At 36.3% G+C, this 22746-nt stretch overlaps 1 protein-coding gene across 7 annotated transcripts in view; it reads right to left on the reverse strand.

Moving 5' to 3' along the window:
• magi2a (membrane associated guanylate kinase, WW and PDZ domain containing 2a) overlaps positions 1-21311 on the reverse strand; it is a 250094-nt gene extending 228783 nt beyond the window's left edge. For 5 of the 7 annotated variants that reach the window (XM_028043325.1, XM_028043328.1, XM_028043327.1 and 2 more), the window contains exon 1: positions 20846-21311. In XM_028043325.1, the coding sequence (XP_027899126.1) occupies positions 20846-21146 (301 nt within the window). In that variant the 5' untranslated portion in view covers positions 21147-21311. The remainder of the gene's footprint in view (positions 1-20845) is intronic. The other 2 variants (XM_028043330.1, XM_028043329.1) reach the window with 1 other exon arrangement.
• Positions 21312-22746: the final 1435 nt, after the last annotated feature.

A 22746-nucleotide genomic window follows, 5' to 3' on the forward strand; every position in this document is an offset into this window, starting at 1 on the left:
TTACTTATATGGCTTATTGCCAGTTTGGTCCTTAAAATACCAAAATTTCCACTTAACTTTATATTTTGGTCAGTCTGATGATGTCATTTTTAAATATTAAATGATTGATAATTGATATTTTACTCAAAAATATTTACCAATATATTTGGTAAAAATACATTGGAAAAGTATATTTGTATCTAATATATTGGTAAAAGCTAATTTTTACCAACTTTTTAACTCTTGCTTGAGTAATTTCTTAAACAGCTATGTTTTACTTTTACTCGAGTACAAATTTGAGTACCGCTTTCAAGAGAGATGGGAATTACAATACTTCTTTTCTGAAAATCAAGGCAATTGTGCTTGTCTAATTTGTAATGAGACGGTTGCCTTGTTTAAGGATTTCAACGTAAAGAGACACTACCAGACTAAACATGCTAACACATACAACAAGCTAACAGGAAGTGACCGTGCTGAAAAACTGAAGCAGCTCCAAGCTGCACTGGCATCACAACAGCGATTCTTTGGGCCTGTGAGTCAAAAGAAAATACCACCAAAGAAGCTACGAAGTTAATGTTAATAGCTAAACATGGCAAACCTTTTACTGAAGATACATTCATCAAAACTGTGTTATGAAATTGGTGAAGAACATTTGCCCTGAGAAGAAGCAAGAATTTGCGAATGTTTGCCTGGCACGTAACAGTGTGGCACTGAGAGTTGAGGACATGAAACTGAGTGTTTTGAACGGCAACGTCTGTCACTATCAGCAGTGAAAAGCCAAAAGAACATTTATGCACTTGGATTTATGGCGCTTATTTTTATTAAACTCTTGAGTAAGATTTGGTTATGAACCTGTAGATGAAAACTATTACTTTCTGAAAGATATTGTAAATGACAAGAGCAAAATTCACTTGTTTTAAGATTTAATAATAACAGACAACTTTGCATTACTTATAACTCCTGTTTAAAATGTTCTTGAGGCAAAGATATTTTTAAACTCATGTAAATTTAAGGTATTTCATACAGTTTGTTCAATGTTATCTGACTCTCCAGATATGAATGAAAGGCAGAATTTGGTTTTTTAGAGTTGTTCTCATCTGCCTGAGTGGCTTATATTTGGTTTTTTTGTCATTTGAAAAATAAAGATAACTGTGACAATGAAAATTGTTTTATAACGGTGTGTATTTGCATGAAACTTTTGTAGTTAAAAAATGTCCGAACAAACTATTGGCCCCCGGGCATCTTCAGTTTATCAAATCTGGCCCTCTTTGCAAAACGTTTGGACACCCCTGCTGTAGATGCTCAACTTCTCACTGCTAGATAAGCAAGGCTGGTGGAATCAACTTTGTTTACCTTGTTTTTAATTATTTAAAAAAAATTAAATAAAAATATCAAAATGATTTTAAAATAAACTGCAATATATTGATCATTAACCTTAGCTTTTTCTTTTTCTTCTTTTATTTTACTTTTGAAGCCGAACCAAAAATAAAAAAATGAACAAGTTAAAAATAAACGGCATCAAATTGGAAGCATTTTAAATAAAAAACCCCGCAAAAAACCAAAACAAAAAACAAACAAACTACTCAATAATTGTCAATATTGACTGATACAAAATATGTATATCGCTTTTCAGACATATTGTTCAGTTCAAAATTAAATTATTTAACCGGCCAATAGATTTAGGGAAACATTTTTTATTTCAGTAAATGGCAAAAGCACAACAAAGGCAGTAAATCAGTTTGTGTTTCAAATGAAAATAATCTTGATGCTTGTCACATGATTTCATTAACTAACGTTGTTCAGGAAGTAAAATAACAGCCGATGGACTATTAAGCAAATTTGCATGCCGTTATTTTCTAATTAGCATTAACATAAGCTAAATGAGAGGTGAAGAAACAATATACAAACATGCTTCATCACACTTAATTTCTCCTGCAGCCTCTTAATGCAAGATTCACTGTCAGCAGGACTAATTTCCTCCTTCGCTCCCTTGTTTTATTAGGTGCGAAGCTGAGCAAAACCTGCTGATATCAGCATAAAATTACAATTTCTCCCTTAGCCTTAATAACAGTGTCGATAAGAAGAAACTGTCAGGCAAGTATAAGTTATTTTCTGGAATTTGGAGATAAAAAAAACTCAATAAAATTGAAATGTAAATTGTTTTGGATGCAAAACCATTCAATAAGTAGAAAAAGAGTCAAAGTTTATAAAGAATGAGGCGACACATTTTGACTGACAACATTTCCATTGAGTCAGATTGGCAGACTCTTTTTGCCAAGACTCTGTAATTAGTACCATTTTCAGTTTTGTCTCAATATGACAAACATGAGTAAATCTGGAAATCCTACCCACATTTTACTGGGAACAATTTATTCTGTCGAGTTTGCAGAGAATGAGATTTTGTATCACTTATAAAAAATAAAAAAAAGACACAATCTAATGATGGCAACAAGTCGAGGTCAATTTATTCACAAAACCGAGGACTGCACTGATATTTTGGTATTTTTATATAATGAAAGGATAAAAAAAAGGCTAGGCAAAAAAAAAAAAAAATTACGTTCTATTTTCACATATTGTCCCATTACAACTACAAAATTAATAAAATAAAGTTGGTTTATTAATTTATATAAGCCAAGAATATTTTCTACATTTTTGCCTTATTTACTCATTTAAAAATGCTGTTTTTTCAACAATTATCCTTCAGTTGAGTCTGGATGCTGCAGTTAATGATTACTTGATTATTAAATTAGTTGACAATTATTGAAATACTCGATCAATCACGATTAATTGTTTCAGCACTAGTTTAAATAAATCAGTAAAACCCACAAAAATATAACATTCATGCTGCTGATAAGAGCAAACAAACGTATTCCCATAATTGCAATTTGATTAAGTGATTAATAATTTGATAGAAAATGCGCTTAATAGCAGATTTAACTTTTTTTCTTTCTTTTTTTACTGAATTTGACCAGGTGAAGCTGAAAGTGCAACTAAAGGAGTTCTGGACAGATAAACAAATAAGTTTATTTTTTATTTTAAATGCAAAAATACTTTCTACATTCTTGGCTTATGTACTTATTTAAAAATTTTATTCTTTAAACAACTAAATTAGTTCATCGCAATAATGGATTAATCACGATTAATCGTTTCAGCACTAGTTCAAATAAATCAGTAAGAGTAAAAAAAAAAAAAGATACCATTCATGCTGCTGATAAAAGCAAACAAACTTCTTCCCAGAATAGTAAATCAATGTTGTTTATCTCAGCCTTTAATGGTTTTACAGCCTCTAGTTGCATGTTGTCAGACTAATCTGCTCATTTAGGAGGAAGAGCGACAGAATGGATCGTTTTTACAACTCTGAACTTTTTGCCACTTTGTTACCCCGGTGAGGCCATCTGGGCCAGAAGAAAAGTCATCAGTCATATAAAAAAAGCCCCAAGCTTAATCCCACATGGCTGCCTGATCCTTCATCAGCATCAATTGTAATTCCTGCCACCATCACAGAAAAGTCTGCTGAAATAACCATTGTGTGCTTGCTTAGAAACTGACTGAATTAAAAATAAAGAACATTTCCATGCCCTAAAAACCTCTGATGTAGCTAACCGATGACACTGTGATATCCAAGGAGAATTTTTCTTTTAATTACTAAACATAAAGCAAAAATTATAGCAAAATACATCCTTGTGCCGACACTTCCTTAATAAAGCCTTAAATCTGCTGCAGAGGTGCAGAGAGAAAAATCTCCCTCGTTTGTCAGAACAGATGTTTGTCGTTTAACCTCGAGACGTTGTTGCTGCCGGCTCTTTACTGCTGAGATGCAAACTCTCGCCGGATCGGCTCTTTGAAAATATGTGAAACTGTAGAGCACCAGAGGTTCTGTGGACTGTTTCAGACGAGGTCGCACATCTGTCATGAGCTCTGACTTTCTATTGTTTTTGTTTCAGTTGCATTCCAGCAACTGTTGCTCCTTCCAACTCCAGCGAAGAGGAGGAGTAAAAATACAGGATCACACACTTAACCCTAATAAATAATCGATCAATCACGATTAATCATGGCTTTTAATGAACTTTAATGATTAATCGATTATCTATTAGGGTTAAGTGGTAGTGAACAAACCAGAATATTCCAAAAGTCATTTTATCATTGTGTAGCTTTGACATGTATAACCCCAACTAAGCCTGCAACTAGTGATTATTTTAGTAATCGGTAATTCTATAAATTTTTCTGACGATTAATCGATTGTCAGAAATTTTACAGATTTTAGCCACGTAAGCCTTTACATAGAATAGAAATATGTTAAAATATGAATAAACAAAAAAAATCCTTTTTAAATGAGAAAAAAAACATTTTATTGTTTGCAAGACAAAAACATGATGTGTCTTTAGTGTATTTGAAATAAAGAATCTCCATCTTAAATCCAAAATGTATGTGTTTTTGGTACAGTTTTGGCTTACTCACTGTTCTAAATATATTGTTTTAGCAAATGGTCTTTTTTGAGTCTACATATTCTAGTTAGCGATTAATTGATGACTAAATTAGTTGATTGTTTCATTAATTGATTAATCGTGATTAATCCGATTACTTTTTTCAGCACTAATTCCAATATTTATCTTTAATTCCATCTCAGATTTTGTCCATTAAAGCTTGCTGGTGTGATATAAAAATAAGGACTATGGCTAAAGAAGAACCAAACATATTAAAAATCAGCAGTGACCGGTTTAATAAACTTTAATCTCATAATTCAGATTTCTGATCTCAGACGATTATCAGAATTCTGAGAAAAATAAGTCAGATTTTTTTTTCAGTGGCCCTAATTTAAATTTATTTAAACTAACCAAAAATCATTGATCAGGAGGTGCAAAGTTTTGGAGTTTTCTGGCAATAGATTGTGAGCAGCGCCTGCACGAGCATGATTGATAGCGCTGAAAGGAACTTGATTTTTTTTCACAGATTATCAATTTCATAATATACTATCATGACATAGGAACATTTCTAACAATTATGCAAAAAAAGAAGCAGTACATACAAAAGTTATGTACTGCAGCTTTAAAGGTTGAAGGTCAATTTGAATTGAAGTATTTCTCGTAGTAGTGTCAGAACATGAGACCCTGAATAAGCCTGGAGCAAAGCTGTTATGATAATTTGCTAAACCACAGTAAACAGCTTCCTCCAACAAACAGAAACGCCTGCAGGCAGCACAGCGGCCGGCTTGGAATGCCTCCTTGGACAGAGTCGTTTAGGGAGCTCTGGATATCTGTTTGACCTCCTTAGCACACAGGGTCACTGCTGTACAGTCAATCTGCAACTACCGCAACTTTACACACACAAAAACAAACCGTATCCGCTGCATAAAATAGTAAGAGAGAGGAGGAGTGTGTGTGGCGTTTGTTTATGCAGAGATTAGCTAACAGTATTGGCATGCCGATAAGAAAACATGGTTGGAGCAGGAGGATCAGCCTTCAAGTTCTAATATTACATGCAGGTGTTAGTTTTATACTTTTTTTCATTTACTCTGCAGAGAATAAAGTGCTTGCAAGACATAAAGCGTGTGTAAATTCATGTCAGAAAAATTAAGACAGCATATCAGCCCGCTGCAAGTTGTTGTTTATATCAGTAAACTTTAATATCTGGGAAAAAAGACGATAATTTTACATGCCATCCATAGCTGCACTGCTGCTGTACAACGATTTGGTTAACTACATGAAACCTGGAGATTTAGATATTACTAATTTAGTGCATTACGCCACAGTGAAGGGAGAAATTACACAGGAAAAAACCATTAAAAAACAACTCAAAAACACTTTCTTTCTCGCTCTGTTTTAGCTACGCTACACGCAGACTGGCTCCCATAAGAACTGACACCAACACCACGTCATGTATCAGGGTTGATCATCAAAAAACACTCAAACATTTTCCAAACAAAGAACAGAACATTCAATCCGTTACAGTTTTATGGTTTTAGGCTTGACGTTTATTTTGCATTTATTAAAAAGTGATCGCTGCGGTAGATTAGCTACCGCTGCTATTAGCTAAGCTAACATAGCGGCTAATTTAAACACCTGCTCTACTGATGATCTGTCAGAGCTGGTGTTTTGGTCACGTTTTTTTACATTTTTTTAACTGAACCAAAACGCACAGATTTCCACAGCACATCTAGCTAGCATAACCGAACTACTTCCCTATTCCTCTTTTTTTTTCTTAATTAAAACTATTGAAATCTAGTTGTCTTAGCATCGACATTTAGTAGCAAAGCACTATGTCCCTTTTTCTTTTGCATATCAGGCGTACATTTAAGATTTTGAGCACTATATTGATAACTTAGCAGCTAAAACTGAATGCTAGTCATTGTTAGCAAGCAGCTTTTAGCCCTCCAGCAGAGAGATGGGCGGGATCTTGCGCACATGATGTCACACTGTATTAATATTAAGAGTTATGTAAAAATGTGTCCCACTGTTCTTTACTGCAGAGATTTACATTTCTCCAGACATGCAGTGCATCTGTCCTCCTTCCCTCTGAGTCGCCAGAAACTGCCAACGTTCCACCATCATAAAATTGGCATTTTTTTATTCTCTGTAGTGCCAAAGAGCACCAGCAGTTGTTGCTTGGTTACAAAAAGATTTTTCATCTGGGAAAAGCACATGTCTTAGGTTTTAGGGCAACTTTAAAGTGAAAAAGTGGTGTTGTCATGTTTAAGAGTAGAGATGAACAAAATGTTATCTCTATTTAGGACCGGAAGCCCTAAATAGAGCAAAAAACTGGTCCGTTTTCCTTTCATCGTAGAAAATGAAATCACACTGTTGTTTTTTTTTATAACTTTCTTAAATGTCGGGTGTTTTTTTGCATCCAGTTCTTTAGTTTTTAGTAGCAGTAGCTTTAGCATCCATCTGCCACAACAGATGCATTTGAACTGAAGGAATATCTTTCTCCACTTAGAGCAAAAAGACTTTAAATCAACATGTTCCAGAGAACCGGCTGCACTGATTCACAGGTTCAAACCAGAGTAAACACCTAAATTGATTCTCACAACTATTTTGACACTACAAATGCAAAATCAAGATGATATAACTATTAAAAAACTGTTAAACTCCCATTTTCAGTCAATTTTGTCTCCATTTTCCATCGAAGTAAAACTGACGCACTCTAAAACCTTTTCTAGCATCGATTTTATTACATCATTGGGTCATCTTGCCCAATGGCATCAACTCTATACCATCTGGCACAAAACTACAAAACTACAACAGTATTGGTGCTGCTGGGTGTTTCATCAAACAGACAATATCAACAATATAGACTGGCACAGGAAGTGAGGCAAGGAGGAAGTGGATCAGGAAGCAGCAGGGAGATTAGGTGGAAAAAACTGGTGGAGAGATAGAAAGGAAGCTTAGCAATGCAGCGCTCATTTACCACGCCTAATTAGAATAACAATCGGTGCTTTCATGTTGGAATAATAGGGACTCATTTCTCATCATAATGGCCGAAAGAGTGAACTGGGCAGAGCTAAACTCAAACAATCTGCAACCAAGAAATGAGGGGTGTTTACAAAACGGTCAGTCAGATTGAAGAAGCAGCTAGTAGAGGCATCAGCTTTAGCATTAGCTGATCAGATCAAAGTCAACATTTTCTAAAACAGAAAATAAATGCCAACAAGAGATGAGAAATTAGGTCTAATAGATAAAATAAATACGGTAAAATAACATTTTAAGGGATTTGTTACGATGGCATATTGGGATGAGTAAATTTCCGCCAGAAAACTAAAAAACATTTGAGAATTCTCAAACATAAAAAAGCTCAGAAGTTTTAAAATTAATTTTTTTTAAAAATTCTAGGAAAATCTTGAAGATTTCCTAGCTCAAAAAAAAGAAAAAAAACCTTCAAGCTTTTGAGATTAACTTCACATATTTTCTATCAAAATGTTGGAGATTTTCAGATATAAAGTAAAACATTTTCAACTTTTGAATCTCAGAAAATTTCTACATTTTTCTAGAAAATTTCTGAGATTAATCTTAAAATTTCTCAGCTTTTTCTTGCCAACTTCCAACTTTTTCAGTTCAGAAATTTCTGCGATTTGTCTCAAAATTTCTGAGATTTTTTTGGTGTAAATTTACTAATTTTTTTCATCTATGATGGTCCTAACAAGTAACCACAAGTTCTGTTGTAAATCCAAATGTTTTGTCACATTGGTCAAAATAATCAAGTTAAAATTACTTCAGGGTAGAAGAAACAAAAAAAAAATTAATAAATAAAATTAAGCAAATAAAGTAGACCGATTTATTTTGTTTGTCGGAAAGGGATAGATTCAAAAAGTAAACACAATTTTTTATGACTTAATAAATTTACTCAGAGTTTTAAAAACACAATGCGAGTCCCTCTCTTTCAAAATGTTTGGTATTTTTATCCAAGTTTAATAAGTTAAATTAAAAGACTCTGGATAAACATAAACTCATTATAAAAGAAAACAAATACTTTGTGTTTTCCATTGTAAGAAAATGTCTGAAATATTTTTACCTTAAAAACAAAAAGCTGCATACATTTTTTTTATCCTTCTTGACCTGCAGATGGTAGACAAAGGCACACTTTGGACACCCCTGTTGTTGGCCATGATTAGTTCCCATAATGTCCGTTTTATGCAGTTCTAAGTACATATTGAACAAACCTCATCAACACTAAATGAGTACGTTTACCAAAAGGACAATGGCCGACTTTGCATTTTTCCCTCATTCTCTTAATCTCTTTCTGCAAACATCTTCCTCTCTACAATGAAAACACGATGAATGGTGGAGACCAATCGGCCGGCAGGAAAGAGAGGAATGAAGGGGCGTTTTTCTTAATTGTTGGGGGGGATCTGGCAACGCTTTGCTTCCAACTCCTTACGGTTTGCTGCTTTGGAGGAAAACGGATAGCGTCCACACACTCCCCTGACCTCATTCTTAATTACTGCATACCTTCTGGGGAATACCTGCAACTCCATGCAGACTGCAGAGATGAAGAGGATGAGAAGCCAGACGGCTGCCTTATTCCCTTCAGACCTCCCTGTGGTTCACAAACAGAACTGCTGCCTTTGGGCTACAACAACACAAGCAGTATGTGTCTGCAAGAAAGTTTATCAGACAGTTTTACTTTCTACTATTTCCTGATTATTACTTGGAAAACAACTTACAAAATATACATATCCAAGTTATAAAAGAAGCACATTTTTGGCACTTAGAAATCAAAGAAGTTTCCTTTCTCATTTGTAACTAAACAAAAGGTTTGGACACCCCTGCCTTACATGCATGATTTACAGCAGAAATTACAACAAATTATTAGGAATATTGTACATAAAAAATGTAGTAAATTTTCACCAAAAAGACTACCCTCAGAATTTCTCTAGAAAAAAGAAAATTTACGAGCTCAAAAGGCTATAAATTGGCAAAAAAAGAAGAGAAATTTTAAGATTAATCTCAGAAATTTGAGAGAAAAATAAAAAACTTTAAAATTTCTCAGCCCCAAAAGTGAAAAAAAATATATGAAAAGAACATTTCCAAAGGCCGAATATATTTGACTGTACAAGCTCAGAAAAATTTGCAACATTTTTATAGAAAATACATGAAGATTTCAGTAAATTTTTGACTTTTGGAGCTCAGTTTTATCTAGAAAATGTCTTTGATTGATCTAAAACCTTTGAAGTTTTTTTTCTTGCAAATGTTTGAATTTTGGAGCTCATAAAAAAAAATTCTTTAAAACAATTTTATATTTCCTGGTGAAAATCCAAAGGCACAATAAACTAACCGATTAATCTGATTAGGTGTGATTAATCGATTATTGAAATAATCGCCGACTAATTTACTGCATTAGCTTGATTATGTTGTTTTACTTTACAAGTTTGCAAAAACCCATTTAAAACGTGGGTCAGTTTCAGTTGGGACGAAATGAGTGGGGGAGTTAGAAAACAACAACATGTGAAAACGTCCCAGCAGTGAATATGTGGGCTGATTTGAAGCAGCTGGAGGTGACCTCGCTCACGGCTGAAATACTGTTAGGATCACAAATCATTACAGGAAGACGGAGTGAGACAGATGTGCTCAATGCATGGCGATGTTATTGCATGGATTCTTATAAAGAGACAGTTATTGAATGCACATGCTAATGATGCGTCTCGCAGCTCCCTGCAGGATCTATACGGGCAGGCGGAAAATCGAAGTCCAGTTTACGATCTGATTGCAGAGACTTTAAGTTGTCTGAAACTGCTGCTCCGCCGGTTCCGTCCTGCACAGTGAACACACTCCACCGGGATCAATAAATCAGGTTTACATCATCATTTCTGCTCTGTGCTTGTTGCATGTAATCCACTGCTCCTCTAATTGCCGTAGCGTGCGCTGCTGACCAGTCGCCAACAGTCAATAATTTCAATTTGAAGGAGTTTAAGGGTCTTTATTGCCTGTATGGTATTGTGTGTGTTAATGATCCTGTTTGGAGAATAATTTAATGTCTGCTTTATTTTGTACATTCACCTCTGTAATGAATACAAGTAAATGGTCATAAAGTAAGAATAATACAAATACAGTTAGCTTTGTTTATGCCGTACTGCAAAGAAACATCTTCTATAGGGTTGAAACAATTAATTGGATCAATTGTGATTAATCAATTATTGTAACAGTAAGCTAATTTAATAATCGATCAAGCGACCTCAGAAGGTTAAAGTCAATTCAGAGACAAACAACTGAATTCTCAGAAAAAAGAATTTTAAAAAAAGTCAGAATTCTCAAAAAAATTTAAATTCTAAAAAAAAAAACCAAATCAGAATTCTCAAACAAAAACAGAATTTTGAGATTAAAGTCAAATATTTTTTCCAGTGGCATAAATCGTCTTCTGTTAAATAAAAAACAAAACAAAAAAAGCCCTCACCTAATCTCCACTCCCAAACTTAAAGGTTAATGAACCAAATTGAACATTAAAAAGTCTGTTTGATGAAAAGACGAGCAGAGAAAGTCGGACCAACCCCGAAGCGTCAGCCGCAGAATATCGATCTTCGCCTTTTTGGTGAATCGGCAATAACTGCCTGGGGGCACAGAGTTCGTTTTCCCTTCAACCAATTTCACCTTCACCAATACCAATGAAAAATATCCCATTTATATTCATGCCACAAGCAGCTGGAGGTCATTTAAGTTGAACTGTGGGTTGACTGGCTGCACGTTGCTCACTATCTGAATTTGCACCACTTTCTGAATTTGGGTGGATTTGACAGAGAAGAAGAAAAACAACTTGACAGCAGTGATGTGTTGCCAACACATTTCTGAAGTAAAGAGACATCACTGAGATCTGGAAAAAAAGCTGCTTAGCAAACAAGTGTTCTTGTTAAATAAATGTCACACACACAGATACTCAAAGCAACATTACCTGCGTATAGAGCTTGATGTAAAAGAATCAGTCACTGTCTAACGCTGAAAATAGCACACAACGTTTGCTTTGGCAGCTTAACTGTCAAAACATCCGCTAACAAGATACTGCATGAGCTTTTCTGCTGTTCATTAAAATTCAGACTCTCTGCAAAAATGCTACAATAATCACTTACCTCATATCTAGAAACAAGTCTGCTCTGTAGAAGTAAACATTTAACCTTAAATGTTTTTTAAGCAAATGTTTGAGGAAACAACAGGAGAAGATGACAGATTTAAAAAAGAACAAGTAGTAAGGATTTGATTGCAAATAATATTTGTAAACGGTGCTAAATAAAATAAGTGGTAACACTTTATTTGAAGGGTTGTGCATAAGACAGTCATAACACCGTCTTTATAAATGTTCATGACTGTTGTCATGAAGTAAATAATGGTAAACAATGACATTTTTAATGCCAAGTTGCATTAAAAGTTGAATTACAAGTGTAAACTTTGCATTGGTTGGTAAATAATGACACTTTTAAATCTAAGTTGCATTAAAACTTGCTTTAAAAGTCCATTAAAAGTCTTAACTTTGCATTAAAAGTGCAATTGACCAAATGAGACTTCATGACAATAGTCAAACATTTTATGCAATATGACATAAAATTCATGTCACAATATATATTGCGACGGATGGTGGTAATAATATACATCGCAATATGATTTGTATAAAATGTACAATAGAAACGAACAAAGAATTACATGCGTTTTTTACTCTGTGCGCTTTTATGAGGTTTTATTTTTATGGTTTTGGAAAGACCGTCACCCCGCCCCAAGACGCTTCCTTGCCGTCCGACCGTGACATCTGCTGCTCTCCTCCTGAGCGTGGCGCTAATACGGCAGGAGGGGTAAGAAACAGGGTCCAATGGACTCGGCGAGCCTTTTCTCATGTACGTTCTGGCTGGGGTGGCACCGATCCTGTGTGTGCTTTTATCCCTCGCTGTCTGACATCTGCTGCGCTCCTTCACAGCGTCGCGGTAAGACCTCGTAGGTTAAACCCAAACCAGGTCCTGATCATTTCCATTTTTCCACCTGCCTTTTTAACGAGTTCTTCCCTTGCTATCTCAGCCACGTTGCTTTCCGCTTGTTCTGTTCTGATGCTAGCCGGTTACATCATCCACAAGCATTACCGCAGTTAGCCGGTAAACTACAGATCTCTATCGTAGTCTAAATTTCTATCGTTTCTACCGTATATCGTCAATATAGCGCACTCTGAATTGAAACCAAGACAAACACTGCTGAAAGTTGGTACCATCTGCAACACACAGACATAAAATCCACCGCTTTTGGCCGCTCACTCTACTTACCACCTAAACAGCTGGCTGATATCGACAAGAAGAGAAAAACTGCAATGTGTGTGGAAGCTGGTGGCTACTGTATGGTCATAACTGTCCTGAGAGACAACCACCGAGCCTCTGTCAAGCATGATTGGGCAGGATGTGGTAAGTGGAACGAAAGCTCCAGGGATGCAAACACACGCACACACACTCTGGAGCACAGCATCTTTCCAAACGGCTGTGTGTGTGTGTGTGTATATGTGCCACACTATCTGTGCTGCAATCGCTGGTGCAACTTTACACCCTCAGTGGGACTCTGACAAGATGACAGATGAGTCTGACTGCAGGAATCATTACTGCGCTGCCGACAGCAGCAAGTGTGTCAAACTGCACACAAGTTGTCAGGGATCGCCCCATCCCATGTTTCAAATGACGGGTCCAAACCCATCATCACCCACATCCATCAAGGCATTACTTGGACACACGTCATTAACTTGGCGCCGTCGTAAAACGCTCGCTCTCCCTGCGTAGCTCGCACTGTGTCACGGCGGAGCGTCCAGAACAGCTTCATCTTAAACTGAGCTGCTTCCGCAGAGATTATTTTGTTTAAAAAAGAAAAAATTTAAAAACAAATAGAATTGTTGTTTTTCCAAGTTGTGAAGAACAGACAAACACACAGTGACTCAGAGAATCAGCAGGTGATCTGACATTTCATTAGGAATCTAAAGCTATTTCATGTCTGTTGTGTTCATGGAAAAAGATTATTGATGAACTGGAAAGTGGAGGTTTGGCTGTGATAACAAGACAGTCGAGATTTTTGACAAGCAGTTATAAATAGGCCTGTCATGGTAATCAATAAATCAATTAATCACATGATAAATTAAAATGAGTTCAATCATTTCCATTGGCATTATTTATAGCTTTTCTGTCTGTCTAATAAAAACTGGATGATAAAAGTCTTCAGTCTGGTGCTTTTGCTTCAACTAAATCTATTATTGAAGGACAATTCTGTTTAGACTTTATAATTTATTTTCAATATTTAAAATGTCTTCCAGTTCCAGTGTTAAAACTTCGTTAGGATTTAAAATTTATCAATCTTTGCGAATGTGTTCTTGCATTATTATGCAGCAACATAGAAATGTTTTAATTTATATGCGATTAATTGATTCATTGATTGTCACAGACCTACCTATGAAGACGTTTATTGTCTCCTGTGTTGCTCAATAACAACACAGGCACAACTTGAAAAACTGGAAGATGCTGGGAATATAAGCATCAGCCGAAATGAAAATGAGTTTAACACCACTGCACTAAACACATCATCCCACTGATAAAGCACGGTGGTAGCAGTGTCACACTGTGGGATGTCATTCAAAAGAAACAGGGAAGCTGCACAGGACTTGACAATGGTTGTCATTTCTTCTATTACATTTTAAAAATCCATTCTTTCACATTTGCGTTGCAGAAGTCCCACAAACCGATTGTTCAACATCGCCGCCTGTTACCTGCTTTCATGGCAATATTTCTCTCCTAAGACATTTCACTGACAACCTAAGTGCTCCACTTACCGGCCAAGCAGGAAAGCTGTCACCAGAGTCCCGCTGGTAGCTGGAAACAGCCTTTTAAAACTCAAGAGGTGCTGCCATGCCCGGCTCCTGCCGCTCAGCCTGCTGTAATGACTTTCTGCCGGCTGCAGCCAAACTCTGAGTGGGCACCCAGCAAGCACAGCGATTGCCTTGGGCCAACCTGGAAACGTCCGCTCTTACCTGCTGCAACCCCAGCAGCACTTAGCGCGACGCCTCGGTCAGAGCGCGGGTCTCAGCCGCACAGCGGAGAACAGCAGCAGGAAGAGCTTCTCCGTGTAGAGCCCAACGCCCGACTGGAGCCGGAATAAAAACTCTGCAGACGTCAGTGTAGGAGACTAAGAATAAAACTAAGTTATCTTCGTGTTTTGCTAGATGCGTTATTGCAGTTAACTCAAGGATAAGACTGAGTAAAGAGAGATTTGTTATGCTTATAAAATAATAGCAACCTGTGGCCTTGTTTACTGTTGTTTTGATTGGTTAGTGCAACATACGCAGGAACATTTTATTATTGGTTTATGCCTCTTACAATCACAACAGTGGTGCTACAAATATTAATGCAAATGAGGTTTAATTTTCAATTTAAGACAATTATGAATACTTTTTTTTTAGAAAATCTGATTAATTGGAGCTTGTTTGATAAAAAAAAAACCCACAAAGATACCAGCGGCTAATAATATGTACTGCAAACATCTAGAATATTTTTAAAAAATTAAAAAATCTGAAATTCTGGCCAGAGGTTTCTGTCCATTTATTTGTATCAAAGTAATTTAGTCCTTAGAATTTTTTGAGTTTTTCCTTTATATTTTTATGCATTTAATTATTATTTTATTATCTTTATTTTTTTAATTTCCTTATATGCTTCCATGTATGCATACACAATTTTAAAAGTGTATATTTTTATTTACTAGCAAGTTTAGAAAAAACACTTCATAGCCATCAAGAAGTTCCTAATATAACTAAATATTTTAGATTTCTCCTCATCAGCAATAGAAAAGCTAATTTAATTTAACGTGGTTGGTTTTCTGGCATAAGCAAGATCCAAAAATAATTTCTTACAATAACAGTAATAGTTTAAATTTGAAGCAGTTCACACACTAAGATTGTTTTCCAAACTTGTTGCAGTGAGCAATAAATCAAATAATCACATGATGAATTAAAATTATCTCCATTTTATTTTTGTCTCGTCTTTGCAGATTTGTGAATATTTTGTGAAAGAGACGAACTTTTAACTATTTGATCGCCGCAACTGATGAATCGATTAATCAGTTCTTCTGACGATTAATCGGATTAAAAATGGCACATACTGCTGATTTTTTATTTAACCACTTAACATTTTTTATAAAACATTTGAAACACAAAAATACACAAAATTGAATTCCTTTTTAAAAAAGAAAAATAAAATATCACAGCATCCTTTTTGTAAAGGCTTGATGATTTGTAGGAAAGGATGCATCTGCAACTAAAAGGTCATTTAAAAACAACAAGTGAAAAACTCAGTAGCATTTAGTCTTTTTTAAATCTGTTTACTCCATTTAATTGATTACTAAATTAGTCAATGATTTCAATAAATCGATTAATCGATTTACCCAAGTGAAGGCAGTTTACCTCCAAAATGCATTAGCTCATCAGATTCACTTCATTTAATGATGCCTTCAGGTTTTCCTTCAGCTTAGTTTCCTCTAAAAGAAATGTGTTGGATGATTTCTTCCAATCAAGTTGGGCCTTCTGGATGTGACAGTTTCTCTTCATGCCATTGTAAACAACTGCCTGATACAAACTCAAGGAGAGTCACTGAGATAATGTGCATCATTATTCTTTAATGACATCAAATCCACAACATCCATGACGGTATTCTTGATGCTTAGCTCCAAATCATGTTATTTGTTGTCTTAGCCTTTTTTTGCTTTGCACAGATCCTAATTGTGTCTTGATTGCAAACTAATCTAATGATCACTCCAAAGAGCAACAAACAACCCAACCTCAATGTAAGCTAATGATGGCCAAGAATTTAAAAACACTCCACTTATATTTATGTTTCAGAGCAGGAATAAGACTTGGATTTTTAATTGTGGGGAAGACAAATTAAAGTCGGCACTCTGGGCAAGATATTCAGAGAGAAAGAAAGCAACAGCTTTTAATACGGTGGTAAAGCAGCAAACCACTGGAAGCAGAGCTTGATGTATTATTCAGAAAGGCCACACAGATACTTTGGAAATCAACCACGTATGGAAGCTGGTCAGTGATTAGTTCCTTGACATGAGGTTCTAAACTGGCAAGAAAACCAATTGATGAGTCTCTATTCATACTTTACATGTTGATTTTTAAGCAAATTGGAGTTCGGGAATATTTCTACGGTCGTGTCAAGATGGTTTCCTGTTAAAATATGCAGCTACTGGCTTTTTTAGTTTTGGTTCCAAACTCCTTAAACTGTTAATATGCTTCAAAAAGGGGGAAAATGGCAGAAGAAATATATGTGTTTTAGGAGTTGCACAACTTTATATTTTTAAAGTCGACTACAACATGACAAAAGTCGAGTCGATGTCGACTAGTCGCAGTGACGTCACAGCAACTTACAGGCTTCATTAGCTTTATTCACAGCAAATATTGATAAAAATATACCACTTATATCTTGCCGTGCATAATTAAAAGAACAAGAAGCAGAACATCATCCTGCACTCATTCATCAGCAGCAAAGTTGGTCGTCTGCCTTCTGCTGCTCCTCCGCCCCGACGCGCAGCAGGACGCTCCGCTGACTCGGCAGCGGCTCGCTGACTTTGCAGGACGAACCGACGTGCAGACGGCAGAAGAAAAAGTTGGATGGATGAAAAGCGCGACATCATGATGCGTCGCTGCACATTATGGTGAGTTTACAGCCAACGCTTTCAAAAACAAGTTCGACACGCGAGCACTTTGAAGTCAGACGCTTGACATTTTACTCTAGAAGTAGGGTTTCACGCGCCAGAGGTGCCTGGTTTACATTCAAAGTCTATGTGGAGGCCCATCAAACGGGTCAAAATTGCTCTAGTCGTTGTTTTCCGTTGTCGGCCTATTTGTCAGACGCACTTGACATGTCAAACGCTCAAAACGCTTCAAATTGCGCCACGCTAGACAGGCAAAACACGCCGCAACGGGCCCTCGACGCGCCTCCACATAGACTTTAAATGTAAACCAGACAAACCCGACACATGAGGTGTGAACGCACCATTATTTAGGTCATTTTAGGTTTTTTTCTAAAAAGATTTCTTTCGGCACTAGTTCAATTTATTTGACAGTAAGCATGGGCCAAGGAAACCATGGGCGGGAGTTGAGCTCTGGACTGCCGCAGTCAACAGCCTCCACATGCGAGGCGCCGCACTAACCACAACGCCCCCATTCCAGGAGCATTTCCTGGGGTTTGCAGAACTCCTTCCGTAAATGATTTACATTTTTATACAATTAGCATCATCTTCTAACTCGGTGAGGAGATGAACTCTTCTTTCATCGTCTTGGAGAAATCATTTTTGTCACGTGATTGCGACTAGTGGAGCTCCGTAAAAAGTCATAGTAAAGAATCGACTAGTCGAAGCAACCAATAATACGTTTACTTTTCTACTGTTAAAAGAGTAGTATGTGTCCGATAATTAGCCAATAAAAGTAATCTTTATTCTTGGCCAGTAAAATGAGATTTCGACCACAGGATTTAAAATGCATATAAAATGTTAGTGAATAAAATAGCTAATGGTGACGTCAAGCAAAGTTTAAGGTAAAAACCTAAAATTGTCAATTGTTTTATCACTTTTAGATCCCTAAGAAAAAATAATAAAATTATGACAAACTTGTAAGAGAATGAAGTAATAAAATTGAGCATAAAGTCGAAATAATACAAGAATAAATTCATAATAATATGAGAATAAAATCATAATATTTCAAGAACAATGTCATAAGTTGTAATATTACAAATTTATTCTTGTAATTTTATTTTATTCCTCTCTTAGTGAGGCCCTAACACTCTATTACACTTTCCTGTTATGTTTTTGCATTAGAAATATTTTGCAACCGTACAAACACTACTTTAATTTATCATTTCAAATCAAATAGATTATGTTCTGCTCATGTAAAATTTATATTTTATTAAGCGTAAACCACCAACAGGTCATTAAAACCTACTTCTCTTTGAGATGCGATAGAAACTTGATTAGTTTAATGTTTTGCTATATAGTTAATCAGGCTAATGCATAAGAAAAGCTAAATCATGGTGTGTTTTTTAAGCTCCAAAATAAGCATTTAAGCTGCAAGTTAGTACAGAGTAGTGCAGCTGAGCTTCAGAGAAACCTTAAGATAGATAAAAGAAATCACTGAATCTCAGCTTGGATGAGAAAAACATCTAAATCTGCAAGCAGCTTTATGGTTGTTGCTTTTTCTCCTTTTATAAGATCGAAGTCTATAAACAGTCTAACGAGTAAACAAGAGCAGAGTTGGAGGAGAAGATCACTCGCTTCTCTAGCTGCTGAAACATGTAACCATTTCATGGACAAAAATAAATAAATCGATTTGATATAAGCTTTGGATGCTTTTTGAATAAATCTCTGTTGTGATGCTAAGCACATGCAAACACACACAGACGCACACAGCCTGACACTTTCATCCAAAGCCTCTTATTGCGCTTTGAAAGATTTTTCACCTCAAAATGAGATCCCAGAGATCCTCCTGGCACCGGCGCACAAAGCAAGGCTGATCAGCAGCTGAGATCAAAGGCAGGGGAAGCGTCCGTGACAGGACACGAGATAATGCCAGCCTAGCAAAATCTACTCGACCTACACTGGGTTTTTTTTTTTAGCAACAGAGTATTTAGCTGCAAACCTCGACACAACAAACACAAACTAATCGGTTTAAACTCATGGAGACTTCTGTGACTTTATCGCGCTTTTTGTTTTCTGCAGCATGTTGGAAAAGAGGAAAACAGATTTCCTCCAATTTTCAAATCTAATTCATTGCAGCCGGTGCAACACAAACTGGATTTGTGTAATTCCGGCTCTGCAAAGAATAATGCAAATTTAAATCTAAAATTCTAATTATTGCAGGCAAAAATAATGATTTGTTTTAAAAAAAAAAAAGGGATAAACAGTCTGTTTTTCTTCACCGACATTAAATCAGACTAAACACTTTTCTGCAAGACGCCAGAAAAATTTAGACCAATGATTTTTTTTTTTTTTTACACAGAAACTTTCTTTAAAACCTGAAGTTTTCACACACTAACATTACTGTACCTTTAAATAATGATGTCATTGACTTGGAAGACATTAGCTGAAATGCCATTCAGAGACGAAGAAGCCATTACTGCACAAAAAATTAAATTAAAACTGGAGAGTTTGACCAAACTTAGTAACTCTAATGTTTGCTCTGATTTTATGTCAGACTGTGAAAAAAAAAACCTTTGCTTCATTCAATTTATGTAAATATTTGGTTTCAGCTGCAAACACTGAAAAACTATCATAAACATTTTTAATAAACTAATATAGGTGCATTTTTGACCAATTTCTAATACTAGAATCATCTTTTTAAGTCAATATCAGTGACTCAAAAATTGCAATATATGCGACACATATGGGCGACACCCTAAAGGGGGCGCCAGAATGACAAAGGAATAATTACTTCTAGTCCTCATTTTCTAAATTTGACAGCTGTTTTGCCTTGAGATGTGTCTGTACACATCCCAGAAAGTATTTAGCTGCATCCCTGGTCTTCAAAACACATGTTATCCAAAACTGGACAGTAAAATATAAGAAAATCTGGTTCGATTTATCTGGATTTCAGCTGCGACAATCGGCTAGTTGGGTCTGAATATGGATGGCAGTCAGCGGAAAGGCAGCCGTGGCTACAGCATAACTTACCGCCATCAGTGTGAAAACATTGCAATAGCAATATGTGTGCGTTCTAGATGGAGTTTCACATCAATAGAAACCAAAAATGCTAATTGACAAACATAAAAATGAGAAATGAATAATGTCTTATAATGTGATCACTATAATACTATATATTTCAGCTCGACGACAATAAAATGTGACATTTTGAAGGAAAAAACCCGGAATATTTGCAATGGTGAAGTTTAAAAAACAATGCCACAAAATGTACAGAAACAACACAGACTTATAAATAAAAACAAAGATGCGAATTTTACACCTTTAAGTACAAAATGTGGTAAAATGTTACGCTCAAAACAGCCACAGTGGAAGCAAAACAACACTGGTTGCATTCTGTTTGTCTTATTACTATAAACACGTCTTCTGGTGTTTGACGCTGGTTATTTATTTACATTCTTCCCTGATTTATGTGCGCTTCAGTAATCTGGGTTTTCTACTGTAACACACCCCCTTAAAGAAAAACCACCGCTTCTCGCTTCTGGGCGCTAAACACACAACAAACATTCAAAAACAGCGAGATGAGAGAGAGAGAGAGTGGGGAATGGTTTCCTTCAGCTCGGAGATGCAGAAATAACAAAGTCTGCAGGAGTTAACAGTTTCTGGGGAACAATAGGAGCGATGTCAGGAGAAGAAAAGACACCCCAAAGTTGCAGCGAAAGCCGGAAAATAATAATTAAAAACCTTACCTTGTTTGACACACTTGAGCCGCATGGGGTCTTTGCTGTGTTTGACCACAGCGTGGACATCCCTGGTGGTGAGTCCGGCCACCGGGGTGTCGTTGACTTCCAGCAGCAGATCCTCCTGGAGGAGTTTCCCGCTGTGGCATGCGGCTCTGCCCGGGAGGAGCTCGCCGATGACCGGGAACTGTCCGTGCTCCGCGCCGCCCTTCAGCTCCAGCCCCAACTCCCCCTCCTCATTCCTGCAAAGGATACTCTCGTGGACTTTGTTGGTCCAGTGGTTCTTCCTCTTCTTCAGAGTCTTGGACATGGCGAGTTTACATGAGTCCAGTCGTGAGAGAAAAGGAAAAGTTTTCCCGTCGCCGTTTGCGTCCCCGCGGCGTCACAGTTCACGCTGGAATGCGTCCCGTTTCAGTGGAAAGGCGCAGTTGTATCCATGTCAGCGTTCAGCAGCTGGATCATCAGTCTGCGTTTTGGATAACTGAGCTGCTCAACTTGTGATGCGTTCACTATAACTCGGAGATACTACTATCACCATACACTTATTTCTATTTCCTAGAAATATCTAGGAAATAAACCAGTCTAGAAGAGAAACTACGACATTTTAACAACATTTGAAGTAAAATTATTGCAAAATTTTTTTTATTTTACACTTAAAATGAAACTACTGTAAAACCATGCATCAACAGTCCGTAAATTTCCACAAACCTGGAATATCAATGCGTTTGTTATCACAATATGTTATAAAACATACTGCGACAACTTCAGGATATATTCTTAAAAAATTAACACTTTTTATATGATTAATAACACAAAAAAAGACACGATCACAACTTTAAAACTTCAAAAGTACAAGTTTACGGTTTGACTCTTGAACGCAGCATGAAGCTCAAACCAATGCCACTAACCCGGATGTGAAGGCTTGGTGAGGAAGAGGAGGGAGGAGAGGGTTTTCTCAAGTCCAGCTTTCCATAGGAAAAAAAAAATAGTGAAAATGGGAATTTAGGCTGTGGTAGATCAAGTAGCTCCTCCATTCAGCAACATTTGAATCATTTTTCTTGATTTTTTTTAATCCAAAGTTCGTAACATAAATGTACAACAAAAGTAAGTTTGTGTAAGGTTATTTCATTCATTTGTTGTGGCAAGGCTTCTCTAAATTGTTAGAAATTAACTAAAATGGAGCAATATTGTAAGAAAGAGTTTCAAAATTCTCCCTGAAAAAGCCAAACATGGTTCGGTGGAGGTAGTATGATGGTGTGGGACTTTAAGACCAACTGCAGGAAATTAGGTTATTAAAATCTGAATTCAAACTCTGATGCAGACCAAAAAAATGAACAATGGTCCGCTCTAAAACCTCGGTCTCGGTTCAATTAAAGTGAACCTAAAATCTCCCACTTTATGGTGAATCACATTTACATTTTCTCAAGAAGAAAGTCGGCCTCTTCTTCTGAGATTTTCATGTCGTTTCCTTTAGTAGTTCTTGGTGCAGCGCCTCCGTAGGCGAGGAGGGGAACAGATTTTTTCTGATTATCAAAGTGAAGTGTAAGTGAAACACAGCAGCTGAAAATGTAACAAATGTTGAACCTTTGGTGTCCAATCAAATCGAGTTTGAATGAATCTTTTGGTGTCAGCTGTGATTGTTCAAATAAAAATGGAGTTTAATTTTATTTCACTTTTTCACTGAATTTGAACTGAATAAAGTTAAAACTGTGCTACCTGTGGGTTTCTGGACATTTACGAAGCTTTCTTTTAATCTGAAATGCAAAATATATAAATTTTTTGTGTAGTTTTCTTAACTACTACTCTGAGTATGTTGTTCTTTTAGCAAATGCTCCGTTTTTAAGACTACTCCAGTTAACGATTAATCGATTATTAGCTAAAAATGTTGCAATTTTAAATAGATTTTTTTG

This window comes from Xiphophorus couchianus, chromosome 17 (assembly GCF_001444195.1).
Source record: "Xiphophorus couchianus chromosome 17, X_couchianus-1.0, whole genome shotgun sequence".
Classification (NCBI taxonomy): Eukaryota; Metazoa; Chordata; class Actinopteri; order Cyprinodontiformes; family Poeciliidae; genus Xiphophorus; species Xiphophorus couchianus.